The sequence below is a fragment of the Loxodonta africana genome, chromosome 5, assembly GCF_030014295.1.
Source record: "Loxodonta africana isolate mLoxAfr1 chromosome 5, mLoxAfr1.hap2, whole genome shotgun sequence".
Classification (NCBI taxonomy): domain Eukaryota; kingdom Metazoa; phylum Chordata; class Mammalia; order Proboscidea; family Elephantidae; genus Loxodonta; species Loxodonta africana.
In genome coordinates this window covers 152,997,584-153,013,336 of record NC_087346.1, presented here as the reverse complement: position 1 = coordinate 153,013,336, position 15,753 = coordinate 152,997,584, and the positions used below count along the sequence as shown (strand labels likewise).

Below are 15,753 nucleotides of genomic sequence, written 5' to 3'. Positions count from 1 at the left end.
CCCTGTTTCCTGTCTGGATCATGCTAACACACACACACACACACACACACACCCCAGTCCACACATCCTGGGCCCTGAAATAATTTATCCTTGTATATAGTGACTAGCATCATGAATTTGGGAATAGAACTCATCCTATTGGTATTAGGGTAAGAAAACAAATGTAAAAGATTTACCTTCCTCTGCTCCAAGGACCTGTATTGAATAAAAATAAAATAATATTGAGTGACTCCTGGTAATAGAGAATTTAACATAATACTATGTATAGGTTTTGAAGCAATTGTTTAGTAAAGTTTGAGCAAAGTTTTTGCTAATATAGAGGCTTAAAAAAAAAAAAAAAACTACAAATAATCTCCAAAAGACTAAACAAAAATCAAAACGACATGTTCTTTTTGGGGTGTGACAGGCAATAGAGTCAGCTCACGGGACTACATATCGCTTCAATTCTCCCGGAATGCAATTTGACCATAGCTATCAAGAACCTTTGAAATAGTCACACTTATCCCAGTAATTTCCTTGATGAGGCTCTTTTTCTAAGAGAGCAACCTGGACCAAGTTCCATGTACAAAGGTGTTCAGTACAGCCTTACTTACAATGTCGAAACATTGGGAACAATTTACATGCCTCTCTAAATAGGGGGAAACCCTGGTGGCGTAGTGGTTAAGAGCTACAGCTGCTAACCAAAAGGTCAGCAGTTCAAATCCACCAGGCGCTCTTTGGAAACCCTTTGGGGCAGTTCTACTCTGCCCTATAGGGTCGCTATGAGTCAGAATCAACTTCGCAGCAACAGGCTTTTTTTTTTTTTTTTTTTTTTTATCTAAATAGGAACCATTAAGTAAATTTGGGTGGTAAATCTGCTTATTGGAATATTATAAGGGTATTACAAGTTCTTATATAGCATATGGGATAACATTATGTGGTAAATATACTTCAACGTTACATAACACATTCAGTATAAAAACCGGGTCCATGACATATTTATACATATGCATGTTTCATATGTACGAAAGTGTATATGTGTATATACAGAAAACATGACTTGAAGAAATATGATAAGATATTAATAGAGCTTGTGTTTAAACAGGAAACCCTGGTGGCGTAGTGGTTAAGTGCTACAGCTGCTAACCAAGAGGCTGGCAGTTCAAATCCACCAGGCGCTCCTTGGAAACTCTATGGGGGCAGTTCTACTCTGTCCTATAGGGTCACTATGAGTCAGAATCGACTCGATGGCAGTGGGTGGGTGGGTGTTTAAACAATGAGACTAAGGTTAATTTTCTGTCTTTACGCCTGTTCTGTAATTTTTATTTAAAAAATTGAACATATGAAGATATTCATATGTTATTCTTTTTAAATGTGGCCATCAATCTTCACAAACATTTCCTTTCTCCTTCCTTCTTTAATAATGGTAGACTTTCTGACCATCCTTCATTATTGAAATCTACATGCTTATTGGACTTGTGTTCTTGGGCCCAGTTCTACTCTTGACGAAGCAAAAAGCTTTATAGCAGGTATAGTATCTGCTGAAGCGTTTCCTTAACTGCAAATAGTTTTTTGAAGTCCGTTTCATGCACTGTAGAAACACTCGTGGCGTAGTGGTTAAGTGCTACTGCTGCTAACCAAAGGGTTGGCAGTTCAAATCCGCCAGGCACTCCTTGGAAACTCTATGGGGCAGTTCTACTCCGTCCTATATGGTAGCTATGAGTCGGAATCAACTCGACGGCACTAGGTTTTTTCTGTCACGTACTGCATCAGCTAGGGGGGTACCCAATATCATTCAGACAAGAGCTTCTTAACCTCGCGTTTGAAGGATGGCCATGGATGGCACCGTAGGGTCCATGAGCATAATAAAAGTAAAAACTCATTTTTTTCCTTATAAAAATGTTCAAATTTTTTCCTGCACTGAGGAAGGTTTTATACCTTTCATCAAATTTTCAAAGGGCACGGTGACCCATAAAATGTTCAAAACCATTGGTTAACGGATGCGGTCCAAAGAGGTGGTACCATTTACCCAGGGTCCTTGTTATCTTGCTGCAGAGTGGACCCTAGAGCCCAGGCCTCCTGACTCACATTGGCTTCATAGACAAGAAACCTTTAGCAACAAATTGCTTAGAGGGACATTGTATGTCTTCTGTGGAGCTGGCCGACAGACAAGCCCTTTTGTTTCAAAGTCCTTGGGGTCTTGTAGGGTTCTGGAAAGAGCATATAGTTTTCGTTACAGACAGTAAACCAAGGCAAATCTCTAAGTTAAGTGACAAGGGTAATGAATCCATTCTAATGAGTGGCTGTCAAGTCTCCCCAAGGAGTCTGCCCCAGGACTTTGAACCTGGCAGCTCAAAGTGCTCTCTCAGCGGCAGCCGTGTTCTCTGGCTTGTCAGAGAGAGGGGAAGCCATGCTGTAAACACTGCTGAGAAGCCCTCCGTCTTGGAGAGCAGTTGGTTTATTTACTTGAGACTCAGCCAATTTTTTTTTTTTTGCTTGGGGGCTCTGAATTTAACACCAAATGCCATTAGGAAAGTGGAGTGAAATCTCTCTAGTTTCTCTACTTTAACTTTATGTATTTGTTAGAAAGTAAACATATTCAAGTTAACTAGTGAACTCTCGTTTGTTCCTTCCTTCCTCCCTCCCTCCCTGCCTTCTTAGCTATTTCCTTCCTTCATTCTATTTTCTTTCTTGCTATTTTAGCTCAGATGTGTCTCTATTTTCTAAGGCAGAGAGATGCAGGGGTGGGGAATGGGGAGCCCTAACCTTTGGACTTCCAGGGCCTGGCCCTATTGTCTGTGAGCTGTGAGAAGTCTTGCGACCCCTTTGAGGCTCCTTTACTCTTAGGGTTGTTGTGAGGATGAAAAGAGACAATGAGTCTCTCCTTTCTTTGAAAGCTATTAAGTGCGATAGGTCAGCGGAAAAGAGGAAGACCCTCAGCGAGATGGATTGATGCAGTGGCTGCAACAATGGGCTCAAGCATAACAATGATTGTGACGATGGTGAAGGACTGGGCAGTGTTTTGTTCTACGTAAATAGGGCTGCTATGAGTCGGAACCAACTCAATGGCACCAAACAACAACAATGTGAATTTGTGGTGCGGTGGGGAATGCATTGTTTCTGCTGGATGGATTCTAGTCCACAAGATAAAATTCAAGCACTAAACACATACACACACACCCACACCCACAAATGTGACATTTGCCCTACCAGATGGGCTGTTGTGATGGGGAAACAGCTTTGAGTCTCAGCCCAGAGAGACAATAGGGAAATGTCTCAGCAAAAGATAAGGAGCAGGAATACGTTTTCCCAGGAGACCTTGTTGTTGCTTAGAATGGTATCAACTTTCAGGAGAATGCCAACCACAGTTGCAAAGAATACATAAAATGCTGCTTATGGTTAGTCTCACCATTTCCTTCTTGTTTGTTAGTGACTGGAGATCCTATTGTCCTCTCAGACTGACCAGTGAGTTATGGACTGGAGGTCACCTTGAATGGCAACCTTCTGCTACTCGAGACACGTAAGTCTGGCCCATAGTGAGAAAGAGGTGGAATCCCTGGGTTCATGAACCTTGTCAGTTGCCTGCAAGTCAATTCTGACTCATGGAGACCCTATGTGTTTCTGGGTAGAACTGCTCTGTAGGGTGTTTAAAGCTGTGACTTCTTAGAAGAAGATTGCCAGGACTGTCTTCCAGCGCACCTGTGGGTGGGTTTGAACCACCAGTCTTTTGGCTAGTAGTTGAGCACTTAGTTGTATGCTCCATGCACACACTCCTTCAAGGACCTTAGATATGTAGTTTCTCCAGCAGTGAAGTACCACACTCCAAGCTTTCTCCTTCCTGGTGGTACTCACAATGTTGGACAACACCCACAAGAGGGAAAGGCTGAGCCCTTTTAGTTAGGAGTTAAGCATGCTAGCCTTCTTGACAGGATTATCTTAGGGATTACAGGTAATAACTGTCTTATTGTGTAAGTCACAAGTTAGAAATGTTATTTTTGATTTTAGCATACTCATAAAGCCAAAAAAAAAAAAAAAAAAGGAAGGGAGAAGAAAAAGAACAGTAATCAACCTAAGTCATCTATCTAGATGTGAGGACACAGGTCAAATACAGAACCAAATCCCATAGAAGTTCAGTGGGAGGGAGGCGAGGCCACTTGTGTCATCATACAGGAACTTTGCATCCGTCATGGGTGGACACACCACCTTTCCTAGGAGATCATCTCAGGAGACTTATGGTGGTAGATGTCCTTAGAAGGTTCTAAGATAATGTTTCCATCTTACTTGATTTTTGTGCCATCCATTGAGCCCCTGTTACTTGTGCCTGGTTGGCACGAATGGTTTGTGGTTGACTACTAATCTAGAGGTTGGCTATATAAAGCCACCCAGTGGCACCACAGAAGAAGCGCCTGGTGTTCTGCTTCCATAAAGATTACAGCCAAGGAAACGCTGTGCGGCAGTGTCTGTAACATATGCGTTTGTCGTGAGCCAGAATCGACTCGACAGCAACTAACAACTACTCATGTGACCTTTTGTGTGCTTAGTTTGATTGTATCATAGCAACTCTTGGAAGACGTGTACCCATCCCTATTTTGTGACTGAAGAAACAGAAATCTGGGGAGTGGGTGGGGGGAGCACTTGCCAAAACTCACAAGACCAGTAGATGGTGCAAAATTTGAATCCAGCTCTGTGTGACTGAATCTCATAAACATTTTACTCTGCAGTTGTATCTTTACTGTGAAGAACAAATACCAAGTTACAACACAATTCCCAGTGCTTTATGTCTAGTGTAATGGTGGAGCCTTGAAGCCATCAATGGAGACTTCATGTCTTCCATCTGGAAATGGACACGTTGTTCATTGGGCTAGTAAGGACTGAACATGGGTGGCAAAAAGGAGCCTTGGCTTAAATTCTGGATCTTAGCTCGTTTTGCTTTAACTTTCTTGCCTTTGAAGTTGGGATAATAATTGCTGGGTTGTTGTTAGTTGCTGCCCAGTTGCTTCCAACTCATGGTCCCTAGGTGGTACAAAAAGTTTTGTTTACTAACCTAAAGGTGGGCAGTTCCAATCCCTGCAGGGGTCCTGTGGAAGAAAAGACCTGGAGATCTACTTTTGTTAAGATTAACCAAAACCCCATTGCTGTCAAATCTTCTGACTCATCATTACCCTACAGGACAGAGTAGAACTGCCCCATGGGGCTTCCAAGGCTGCAGTCTCTATGGAAACAGACTCCTTAAGCCTTGTGCCATAGTGGCTAAGCTCTCGCTGCTAACCTAAAGGTCAGCAGTTCAAACTCACCAGCCGCACCGCAGGATGAAGATGTGGCAGTCTGCTTCCAGAAAGATTACGGCCTTGGAAACCCTACGGGGCAGTTTACTCTGTAACACATGGGGTCGCTGTGAGGGATAATGATATACCTTCCTTTTTGCTATTGTAGCTCAGAGGTATCTCTGTATTTTCTAAGGCAGAGAGACATAGGGGCCGGGGTGGGATTCCTGAACTTGGGACTTTCTGGGTCTGGCCCTATTGTCTGCCAGCTGTAATTCTCACAGTTATTATGAAAATTAAGTGTGATAAAGTATCTGAAGCAAATAGTATCTTGCCCATAAAAAACCAAACCAAACCAAACCCCTCGCCGTTGAGTTCTTACTCATAGTGACCCAGTAGGGCAGAGCAGAGCTGCCTCACAGGGTTTCCCAGGCTGTAATTTTTAAGGATGCAGACTGCCACATCTTTCTCCTGCAGAGCAGTTGGTGGGTTTGAACCACCGACCTTTCAGTTAGCAGCTGAGCGCTTAACCATTGTGCCGAGAGGGCTCCTTATTTTGCCCATCGAGGCCAAGTCCAGTGCCGTTGAGTCGATTCCAACTCATAGCGACCCTATAGGACAGAGTAGAACTGTCCCATAGAGTTTCCAAGGAGTGCCTGGAGGGTTAGAATAGGCGACCCTTTGGTTAGCAGCCGTAGCACTTAACCACTACACCACCAGGGTTTCCTATTTTGCCCATAGCAAACATTTAATAAATGTTTGCTTCCATGTTTAGCAGGCCAAAATTGCTACTTACCTCTCTTAAGTTCTTTAAGCTCATGTTTCTGAAAGAGAAAGAAGTAGTGTTATATAAAATACAGTTCATAATGACCAAGGTAAAGTCATTCTGAGCCCTTGCAAACCTTTGGTTACATTTACATTGCCAAATTAGCAGCCCACAGTCCAGTGCGATATTTATTGCTATTCTATAAAACTAAAGCCTGGTTGTTTTTGTCATAATTCTCTAAGAAAAAAAAAGTGAGCCAGTAGTAAAGGTGGTGACATAAAGACCATGAATACACTTGCTTCTCGTTTTGGGAGAATTTAAATACTGTCACCCTTCCTGCTGACATATGGTTTTCCACGTCAGATTCCATTGGGACACTCCGACTTGCTGTTATTTCCTTGATTTTAAAGCAAGTGAATTTTTGCTCTAAAGAAGTGTAAAGACTTCTAAGTATGAAGCTGTCCAGTGCAGTGGAACCCTAGAAAGGCACGCTTAAGAGAAAGGAAGCTGATTATGCAAGGAGAACAAAGCTGAGTAAAATACGCATTGCCGTCGAGTCGATTCCGACCCATAGCGAGCCTGTAGCTGAATGGCAGGGAGGTAATTCCAAATGGATTTACAGACATGGACTGGTCTCGAATAAACTCCAAGCCTTTTGGTTTCCTTGGCCAAGCAGCCTCTTTAAACCTCATTTTTCTCACCTACAAGAGTATCTATCTTGGAGGGCTGTCTTGAGAAATATGAGAGATGACAGTGAAAACGGCGTGTTCAGTGGACACTGTTGCCAGAATGAGGCCGAAGTCAGAGGAGAAGACCATAGAAGGAGCAGGGGTGAGGGTGTAAATTCCACCTACCCACGTCTGTCAGTGAAAAGGCTGGAGCTTTAAGAAGGGCCTGGGAGATTAAGGCTGCAAAGATAATTTCAGTTGAGGCCTGTTGGTCTACAGTCATAACGGTCAGCCTGTATGAGGTAAAAGTATCCCAGAAACACACGATAATGAGGCACTGTAGACTGGTCTCAGGTCTCTGAGCAACAGGCAACAGGACTGAGGTGTTAGTGAGTATTGAATATACCACGGGCTGCCGGAAGAATGACCAAATCAGCCTTGGAGGAAGAGAGGATGACGAGACTTTGGCTCGCTTACTTTGGACACATCATCAGGAGAGAGCAATCGCTAGAAGAGGACATTAAACATTACGTTAGGTAAAATAGAGGATCAGTGAGAATGAGGGAAACCCACCATGAGATGGATTGACACAAAAGCCTAAGCAAAGGAATCAGACATGTCAGTGGTCATGAAGATGGCGCGGGACTTGACAACACTTCATTCTGTTATGCATAGGGTTGCCATGAGCCCTAGCCGGCTCCACGGCACCTCACAACAACGCCGAGCTTCCAGGTTTTCCAACCTCTTCTCTTGTCTCTTCCGAGATAATAAGCTGCACATACCACATTCTCCCTTTAAATTGCAAAAGTGAGAAGATAAAGAGACATGAAGAGAGGTAATGAAGTGGAACCAACTCCCACAGTAGTAATTATTTTGGGGTTAAACTGAGGTTAATCTTGGTATTTTTAGTAAGATTATATTAGGGATACTGACAGGCCATATGGCTTTAATTTAAAATGTGTAATTGATTTTAGACTTGTGATTTTAAGTTACAGAGTCAAGATCTTTTTGACTCAGTTTGGAAAGAGTTTGAACTGTTAAAGGAACTTGAATTTTTCTATATTTATAAATTTATTTTACTAGATATATACAAAGGAGACCTGGTGGCATAGTGGTTAAGACCTTGGCTGCTAACCAAAAGGTCAGTAGTTCAAATCCACCAGCCACTCCTTGGAAACCCTATGGGACAGTTATACTCTATACTCTGTGCTATGAGTCGGAATCGACTCAATGACAGCAACTGGTTAGATAGACCAAAGTTAATTGTTAAAGAAAGTTTTGCATGTTAGGGTTGAAATTTGCCCTGTCAGCCTTAAAAGTGCTTGAAAATCGAAATAGTTAGCTTTATAAAATTTATAATATTTAATTTTAAGGCTTACATTTATACATTTAAAATGTCTAAAGAGAATTAACTGAGTGTGTAAATAAGTCTATTGTCTAAGATTCCTTAGCCTGTCTAACTCGAGTTTATAGAACACTAGTTGAAGAACAAGCAAAGTGATTGTCTTTTTGATATAAAATCACTCTATTTACAAATAGAACAATATGCTTTGTAGGTTGACGTTAGAGGCTTAAGTGAAGCTAGGTTTTGGAATTTGTAGCTTCAATAAATTGAATTTTAAGTGGAAACTCAAGTAATTGTAAGGCATTCTTTCTGTGTACAACCATCCTCCTTGGGCATTAAAAATACCCATTTGGACAAGACCCTGCAAGTTAGCTGTTCTCCTCACCTGTAAAATGAAGGGGATGGGCTTTAGGGGATCCCTTAAATGAGAAGTAAAGGTGACGGGGTGGTGTCCAGAGGTTTACACTCAACTACTAATTGAAAGGTTGGAGTTCAAATCCACATAGCAGTGCTGCAAAAGACAGGCCTGGTGATCTGCTTCCATAAAGATTACAGTCAAGAATACCCTACGGAGCAGTTCTACTCTGAAACACATGGGATCGCCATGAGTCAGGATCAACTCCAAGGCAACGGGTTTGGTGTTTTGGTTTAAATGAGATTTATGAAGACAAAGGACTGGCACCGTGGCACAAAAAGGAAGAGAAAAAGCAGGTGGGGAAATCTGGTCTCTTGACTCATGGGTCCACCCCAGGGCACCACACTGCCTCTTTGAGCGTATCTTTTTTTTAAAATAATATTTTACTGTGTTTTCGGTGAAAGTTTACACAGCAAATTAGTTCCCATTTAACAATTACTACACAAATTGTTCGGTGATATCGGTTCTATTTCTCATAACGTGCTAACATTTTCATTCATTCCATTCTGGATGTTTCCTTTCCAGTGGTCTGGCTTCCCTGCCGCCTTACCCTTTCGTCTTTGTTTTAAGTAATTGTTGACCATTTGGTCTCATATAGATGATATTTTTTTTTAAGGTGTGCAGTACTCGCTGGTAATATTCTTTATTTTATGAGCCAGTCTGTTATTTATCTAAAAGTTGAGTGCATCTTTGAAATCAGAGGTTTGCCTACTCTCTGCCTTCTGGAGATGGCCAATAAAACAAAGTACTTAACTACGTAACTTGGATAACTTTGCCCACATCTTTTCCCTTGCATAACAGATGCTTAGCCTGTTTCAGTCTGGCAGCTCTGGGGCAACCCCTTCCGCATCACAGTGACGTGCAAGCTCTGCTGACAGACAGGTGGTGGCCATGCATGAGGTGCACGGCTCGGGAGAACCCCGGTCTCCCGCAGGGAAGGTGAGAATTTTACCACTGAACCACTGCTGTCCCCTAAATATCAGGTGCTTTATTTAAATTGTATTTTGGCTGAACCGTGCACCTTGGGTCCCTGAATTTACTGAAGCTGAAAGGAGATACCATGGCACAATGTCCTCTGGGCACTTGGTGTCCTCCTCTGTAAAGTGGCGTAATAATTCTGCTTTCCTGTTGGGAGACTCAATGAGCTGATGCCCACAAAACGCTCCCAACTGGGCCCAGTGTGTAGTCAGAACTCAGCTCTTATTATCACTCAGGACGGTTGTATTTGGTACGCAGCCACAGTATTAAAATTGCAATGAATACACAGTAGAAAAAAATCCCCTTTTTAATTCTTTTTCTGATTATGTCCAGGAGAAAGTCTCAGTGTGGCAATGAACCAGTTGCTGTCACATGGATTCAGACTCATGAAGACCCCGTGTGTGTCGGAGCAGCAGTGTGCTCCATAGGCTTTTCAATGGCTGGCTCTTCAGAAGTAGATCACCAGGCCTTTATTCTGAGGAGCCTCTGGCTGGGCTCGAACCTCCGCCCTTTTGGTCAGCAGCCAAGCGTGTTAAGCGTTTGCACCACCCAGGGACTGTGTGGTAGTTACTATATCCTAAGTGCCACTCTAAGATTTACTTACCTGCCTTTTAACAGACAGAGAAAATTCTCTGGGTTCAAAACTTTGTTCTGAAGTTTTATTGGCACTGTTTGCATTGCAGTTATTTATGGGAATGATAGGTTTCTCTTTTCTTATTGTTGTAAATGTAGATATAAGAAAACATTCACCATTTAACATTTTTTATAGGTATGATTTGGTGACATTAATTACACTCATCATGTGTTCAACTATCACCACTATCCGTTTCCAAATTATACCGTCTTTATGCCAGAAGCTCAGCGTTGCCTAAGCAATGAATCTCGGTACGTTTCCCCTTAAATAAATTTGTTCAAGCCAAAAAACGGGCTAAGTAAAACAGTAAGTACGTACGTCAATATTGCAAAATGATAGTGGTTGAGAACGTCCACCCAACATTCCCCAAACTTCAAAGTCCCCTTCTAGTTCTGAGTTGTCAACAAATGATCTAAATGACGTTTTCCTTAACTGGCCGGGCTTTGATTCAGCAATCGTTTTGCAAAGCTAAGTCTTAGCTTTAAAATAGAGAATGGCAGAGCTGGAGGAGGCAAATGGGGGCTGCCTGAAATGATAGCTGGAACCACAACCACCATCCTGGGTGAGCAGAACCCACTGTAAAGGGCTGCAGCTCTCAGGCTGCTTGCAATTGATGGAGTTGATTGACGGATGTAAATCACAGGCTCCTGGTGAGGGAGGGCAATTCAGCTCCTGGTGCCCGAAGAAGCAGCTGCTGGGAAAAGGAGCTTCTGTGTGGATTGGCTGTAGAAGCTCAGACCTCCAAAGGTCCTTCTGTTTTTAGAGGAAGTAAGACCCGGTGGTGCAATGGTTAAGCATTTGGCTGCTAACCAAAAGGTCAGCAGTTCAAATCCATCAGCTGCTCCTTGGAAACCCTATGGAGCAGTTCCACCCTATCCTATAGGGTTGCGATGAGTCAGAATTGACCTGACAGTCACGGGTTTGGTTTTGGAACTACTTAAAGATGTTTCTGAAGGCACAGTTGTCTTTCTAAAGCCAAGCTCCTTCTTATTCATGGGGTATTTCCAGGAACTTGCACAGAGATTTATACGCTTGTCAACTCGATAGTCACATGCCGTCGTTGGGTGCTGTTGAATCAACCCGACTCATGGAGACCGAACACACAACGGATCGAAATGCTGCCTGGTCCTGCGCCACCCCCACGATTGTTTGAGGATCCAACAATGTTCTATTGTGATTCATAGTGTTTTCATTAGCTGATTTTGGAAGTAGAACACCAGGTCTTTCTTCCTCGTCTGCCTTTGTCTGGAAGCGCCATTGAAACTAGCTCAGCATCACAGTAACAATGTAATCAGCTGCTAACGGAAAGGTTGGAGGTTGGAATCCACCCAGAGGTGCCCCGGGAGAAAGGCCTGGCAGTCTGCTTCTGAAAAATCAGCCACTGAAACCCTATGGAGCACAGTTCTACTCTGACACACATGGAGTCACCATGAGTCAGAGTTGACACGATGACAAGTCACATACCAGCCCTGTAAACTTGACAAGTTACTTAACTTCTGTGAACTTCAGTAACCTTATGTGTCCAATGGGTAAAAACAAAACAAAACAAAAAAAACCTGTTGCTGTTGAGTTGATTCCAACTCATAGTGACCCTATAGGACAGAGTAGAGCTGCCCCATAGGGTTTCCAAAGCTGTAATCTTTACAGAAGCAGACTGCCACTTCTTTCTCCTGTGGAGTGGCTGGTGGGTTTGAACCGCTGACCTTTCAGTTCGCAGCCGATAGCTTAACCACTGCACCACCAGGGCTCCTTGTGCAATGGGTAAGGAGGTAATATTTAATGAGCACCTACTATGTGCCGTCCACTGGGCTGGGCACTCTACTCTTCCAGGCCTTAGCAAACCTCGTTTTATAGGGCTGTTGGGAGGATTTAATGAGGTAAAGTGTATCTACCCTCTGGAAGTGTTTGGGACAACAACAGAGGAGAAGCAGCAGTCTTCACATCTAAAAATGATTAAACAAACATAAACTATAACTACAGAACCTCAAAGATGCAAAATGCAAACTTCTCAAAATACCAACAACACTGAGATGACTGCCATCACCTGTCAGTTTGTCATACTGTGGTGGCTTGCATGCTGCTACAATGTTGGATGCTATGCCAACACCTGTCTGTCAGTGTGTCATACTGTGGTGGCTTGCATGTTGCTACAATGTTGGATACTATGCCAGGGAAATTTTAAATACCAGCAGGGTTACCTATGGGGGACATATTTCAACAGAGCTTCTAGACTCAGACAGACTAGGAAGAAAGGCCTGGCAATCTACTTTTGAAAATCATCCAATGAAAATCCTATGGATGACTACGTAATGTTGTCTGATATAACGCTGGAAGATGAGCCCCCTGGGTTAAAAAACACTCAAAATACACAGTGGCTGCAACAAGGGACTTGAGCATACCAGTGATCATGGGGATGGCACAGGAAGGGGCACTATTTCGTTCGGTTGCACGTGGGGTTGCCATGAGTTGGAGCCGATCTGGTGGCAATTAACACCACCACCACCACCACCACTAAGATGACAGCACAGTAGCTCGGTGTGACCCCTGCCGCAGTGGGAGCATTTTTATTATTAGTATTATTTTTTGTCTTAAATTTTTTTTTTACTGTTGTAAAAATATGCATAACACAACATTTACCAATTTAACATTTTTCAATTCGCCGACAACAATTGCTCAATCCTGTTGTGCAGCCATCAGCAGCATCTTAATACAATGGAAACCAGAGGCACGGCCAGACAAGGCCTGAGGACCTTAGACGCTTCTATGGCAGGTGTATTCCTAGCACCTGGTTTCTCCTGGGTCCTCAGCCCTGGCTGCCAGTAGCTTCATCTGAGGAGCTTTCAAAATACTGATTCCAGGTTCCACCAGATTCCAGGTTGCACCCATTAAAGCAGATACTAGGGGACAGTACTTTTATTTATTTTTTTTGAAATACATAAAAACTTAAAAAACCCGAAAATAGATTATGTTTTTTGTCTTAGCTACCTAGAGCTGCCATAACAAAAATACCCCAAGTGGGTGGCTTGAAAGGACACGGTTTTTTTTTTTTCTTTTTTCTAGAGGTTCAAAGTCCAAATCAGGGTCTCAGCTGCTCTGATTCCTTCAATGAACGTCTCTCCTAGTTTCTGGTGTCTGATGGCCAGCCTTGGAGTTCCCTGGCTTCTGTCTCCCCACCTGTGTGTCTCTCTGTGTCTAATCTGCTCTTTTTTATAACTTGGAAGTGATTAGGTTTAGGGCCCACCCTATAATGCTATGGCCTCATTACTTAAGGATGAGGATAGAAAACCCCTATTTCAAAACAGCATCATATTTACAGGTGCCCATAAATTCATTGCCATTGAGTCGATTCCGACTCTTAGCCACCCAATAGGACAGAGTAGAGCTGCCCCATAGGGCTTCCAAGGAGTGGCTGGTAGATTTAAACTGCCAACCTTTTGGTTAGCAGCTGTGCTCTTAACCACTGCCCCACCAGGGCTCCATTTACAGGTACAGGAGTTAGGATTTCAACACATATTTTCAGGGGGATACAATTCAGAACTGGATAGATACACAGATACCCACACACACATACACACATGGGGATACCCGTTAACTGCTGCTGTCAAGTTGGTTCCTAGTCATAGCAACCCTGCAGAACAGAACCGCTGCATAGGGTTTCCAAGGCTGTAACCTTTACGGAAGCAGACTGCCACATCTTTCTCCCATGGAGCAGCTGGTGGGCTCAAACCACTGACCTTTTGGTTAGCAGCCAAGTGCTTAATCACTGCACCAGCAGGGCTCCTTGCAGAAGGAAATACATATTTATGAAACATCTACCACTGTCAAGCAAAGATGTCACCTTGAGGACTAAGGTGTGCCCGACCCAAGCCATGGTATTTTCAACCAACTCATATGCAGGTGAAAGCTGGACAATAAATAAGGAAGACTGAAGGAGAATTTTGAGTTATGGCGCTGGTAAGGAATATTGAATATAATATGGAGTGCTGGAAGAATGTACAAATTTGTCTTGGAAGAAATACAACCAGAATGCTCCTTAGAAGAAAGGGTGTTGAGACTTTGTCTCGTGTGCTTTGGACTTATCAGGAGGGATCAGTCCCTGGAGAAGGACACTATGCTTGCTAAAGTAAAGGGTCAGCGAAAAAGAGAAAGACCGTTAACAAGATGGATTGACACAGTGGCTGAAACAATGGGCTCAAACATAGCAAGACTGCGAGGATGGCGCACGACTGGTGTTTCGTTCTTTTGTACACAGAGTCACTAGGAGTTGGAACTGATTTGACATTGATGGCGGCAGTGATGGTTCAATGATAGAATTCTCACCTTCCAGTGGGAGCCCCGGGTTTGATTCCCAGAAAACGCACCTCGTGCACGCCATCCCTTCTCTGTCAGTGGAGGCTTGCGTGTTGCTATGATGCTGAACAGGTTTCAGCGGAGCTTCCAGATTAAGACAGACTAAGAAGAAAGTCCTGGCTATCTATGTCTCAAAATCAGCCAGTGAAAACCCAATGGTTCACAGTGGTCTGATCCAATCCTTCATGAGGATGGTACAGGACTTGGCAGCGTTTTGTTCCGTCGTGCATGGGCTCGCCATGAGTGGGGGGCCAACTTGGTGGCAGCTAACAATAACAACAACATGTGTCAGGCACTGTGCCTGGAAATGCAGATACAAAAATGAGTTACTTCTTCCTTTCAGGGTGGAAGAGGCAGACTTGTACCCAGGCATGTTATATGCGATGACAAAGACACCGACAGAGAAGGACTCAACGTAGTGATAAGAGTGCAGTACATGTTGGTTGTGAATTTGCACTAGGCAAGCCCTGCTAAGCACTTTATGGAAATCATCTCAATCCTCACATTAACCCGTGAGGTAGGTGGTAGGTATTATTATTATCTTCACTTTGTTGTCGTTAAGTCCCGTCCAGTTGATTTTGACTCATATTGATTCCATGTGACAGAGTAGAGTTGCCCCCTAGGACTTCTTAGGCTGTAGTCTTTACGGGAGCAGATCTCCAAGTCTTTCTCCTGCTTGGGCTCAAAGATTAGCAATTTGCCCTAAGACAGGGTTTCTCAGCTTCTGCGCTATTGGCCTTTGGCCGCATTGTTTTTTATTGTGTGGGAGGGGGCTGTCTTGTGTATTCTAAGTGATAAGCAGCAGCTATGGCCTCTACCCACAGATGTCAGTAGCAACACTCTCAAAGCTGTGACATCCAAAAATGTCTCTGGACATTGCCAAGTGTCCCCTGGGGGGCAGAGTTGCCCCTGGTTGAGGACCACTGCTCCAAATCTGCCAGTTCTTAAGAAGTTGAACTTGAATTTCAACCCAGGTAGTTTGAACCCAGACTCAAGAACCCATGTTTTTTCCCTCGACACTATGCTGGTTGAGAAGGGGTCACAGAAGATATTGGGGAGTGGAGAGAAGGACGGGGTGCTTCCTGGAGGATGTAAGTTTGCGTGGCGCTTTAAAGGATGAAAAGATAAAGAGACATTCATCAGACAATTAAGAGGGAGAAATGACATTTTCGTCAGAGCCAGTGATGAGTGGGTTTTCCTTAAATGCTCAAAAGGAGCTCGATAGTCTGAATTTCTGTATCCATGGGAAATGCTTGCTGACTAAATAATATCTTGTGCCCAACCTGCTGAATCAAGCTTGCAACAAGAAAGCATTGCTCATTCTGTACAGAAGTAAGAGGGGGACGCTAATCTC

At 43.4% G+C, this 15,753-nt stretch overlaps 1 protein-coding gene across 1 annotated transcript in view; it reads right to left on the bottom strand.

Annotated features, from left to right (window-relative positions):
- CLNK (cytokine dependent hematopoietic cell linker) overlaps nucleotides 1–15,753 on the bottom strand; it is a 106,403-nt gene that overhangs the window by 56,173 nt on the left and 34,477 nt on the right. The window contains exons 8-9 of the mRNA XM_023549730.2: nucleotides 6,040–6,067; nucleotides 177–195 (exon numbers count right to left, since the gene is read on the bottom strand). Coding sequence (XP_023405498.2) covers nucleotides 177–195; nucleotides 6,040–6,067 — 47 coding nt within the window. The remainder of the gene's footprint in view (nucleotides 1–176; nucleotides 196–6,039; nucleotides 6,068–15,753) is intronic.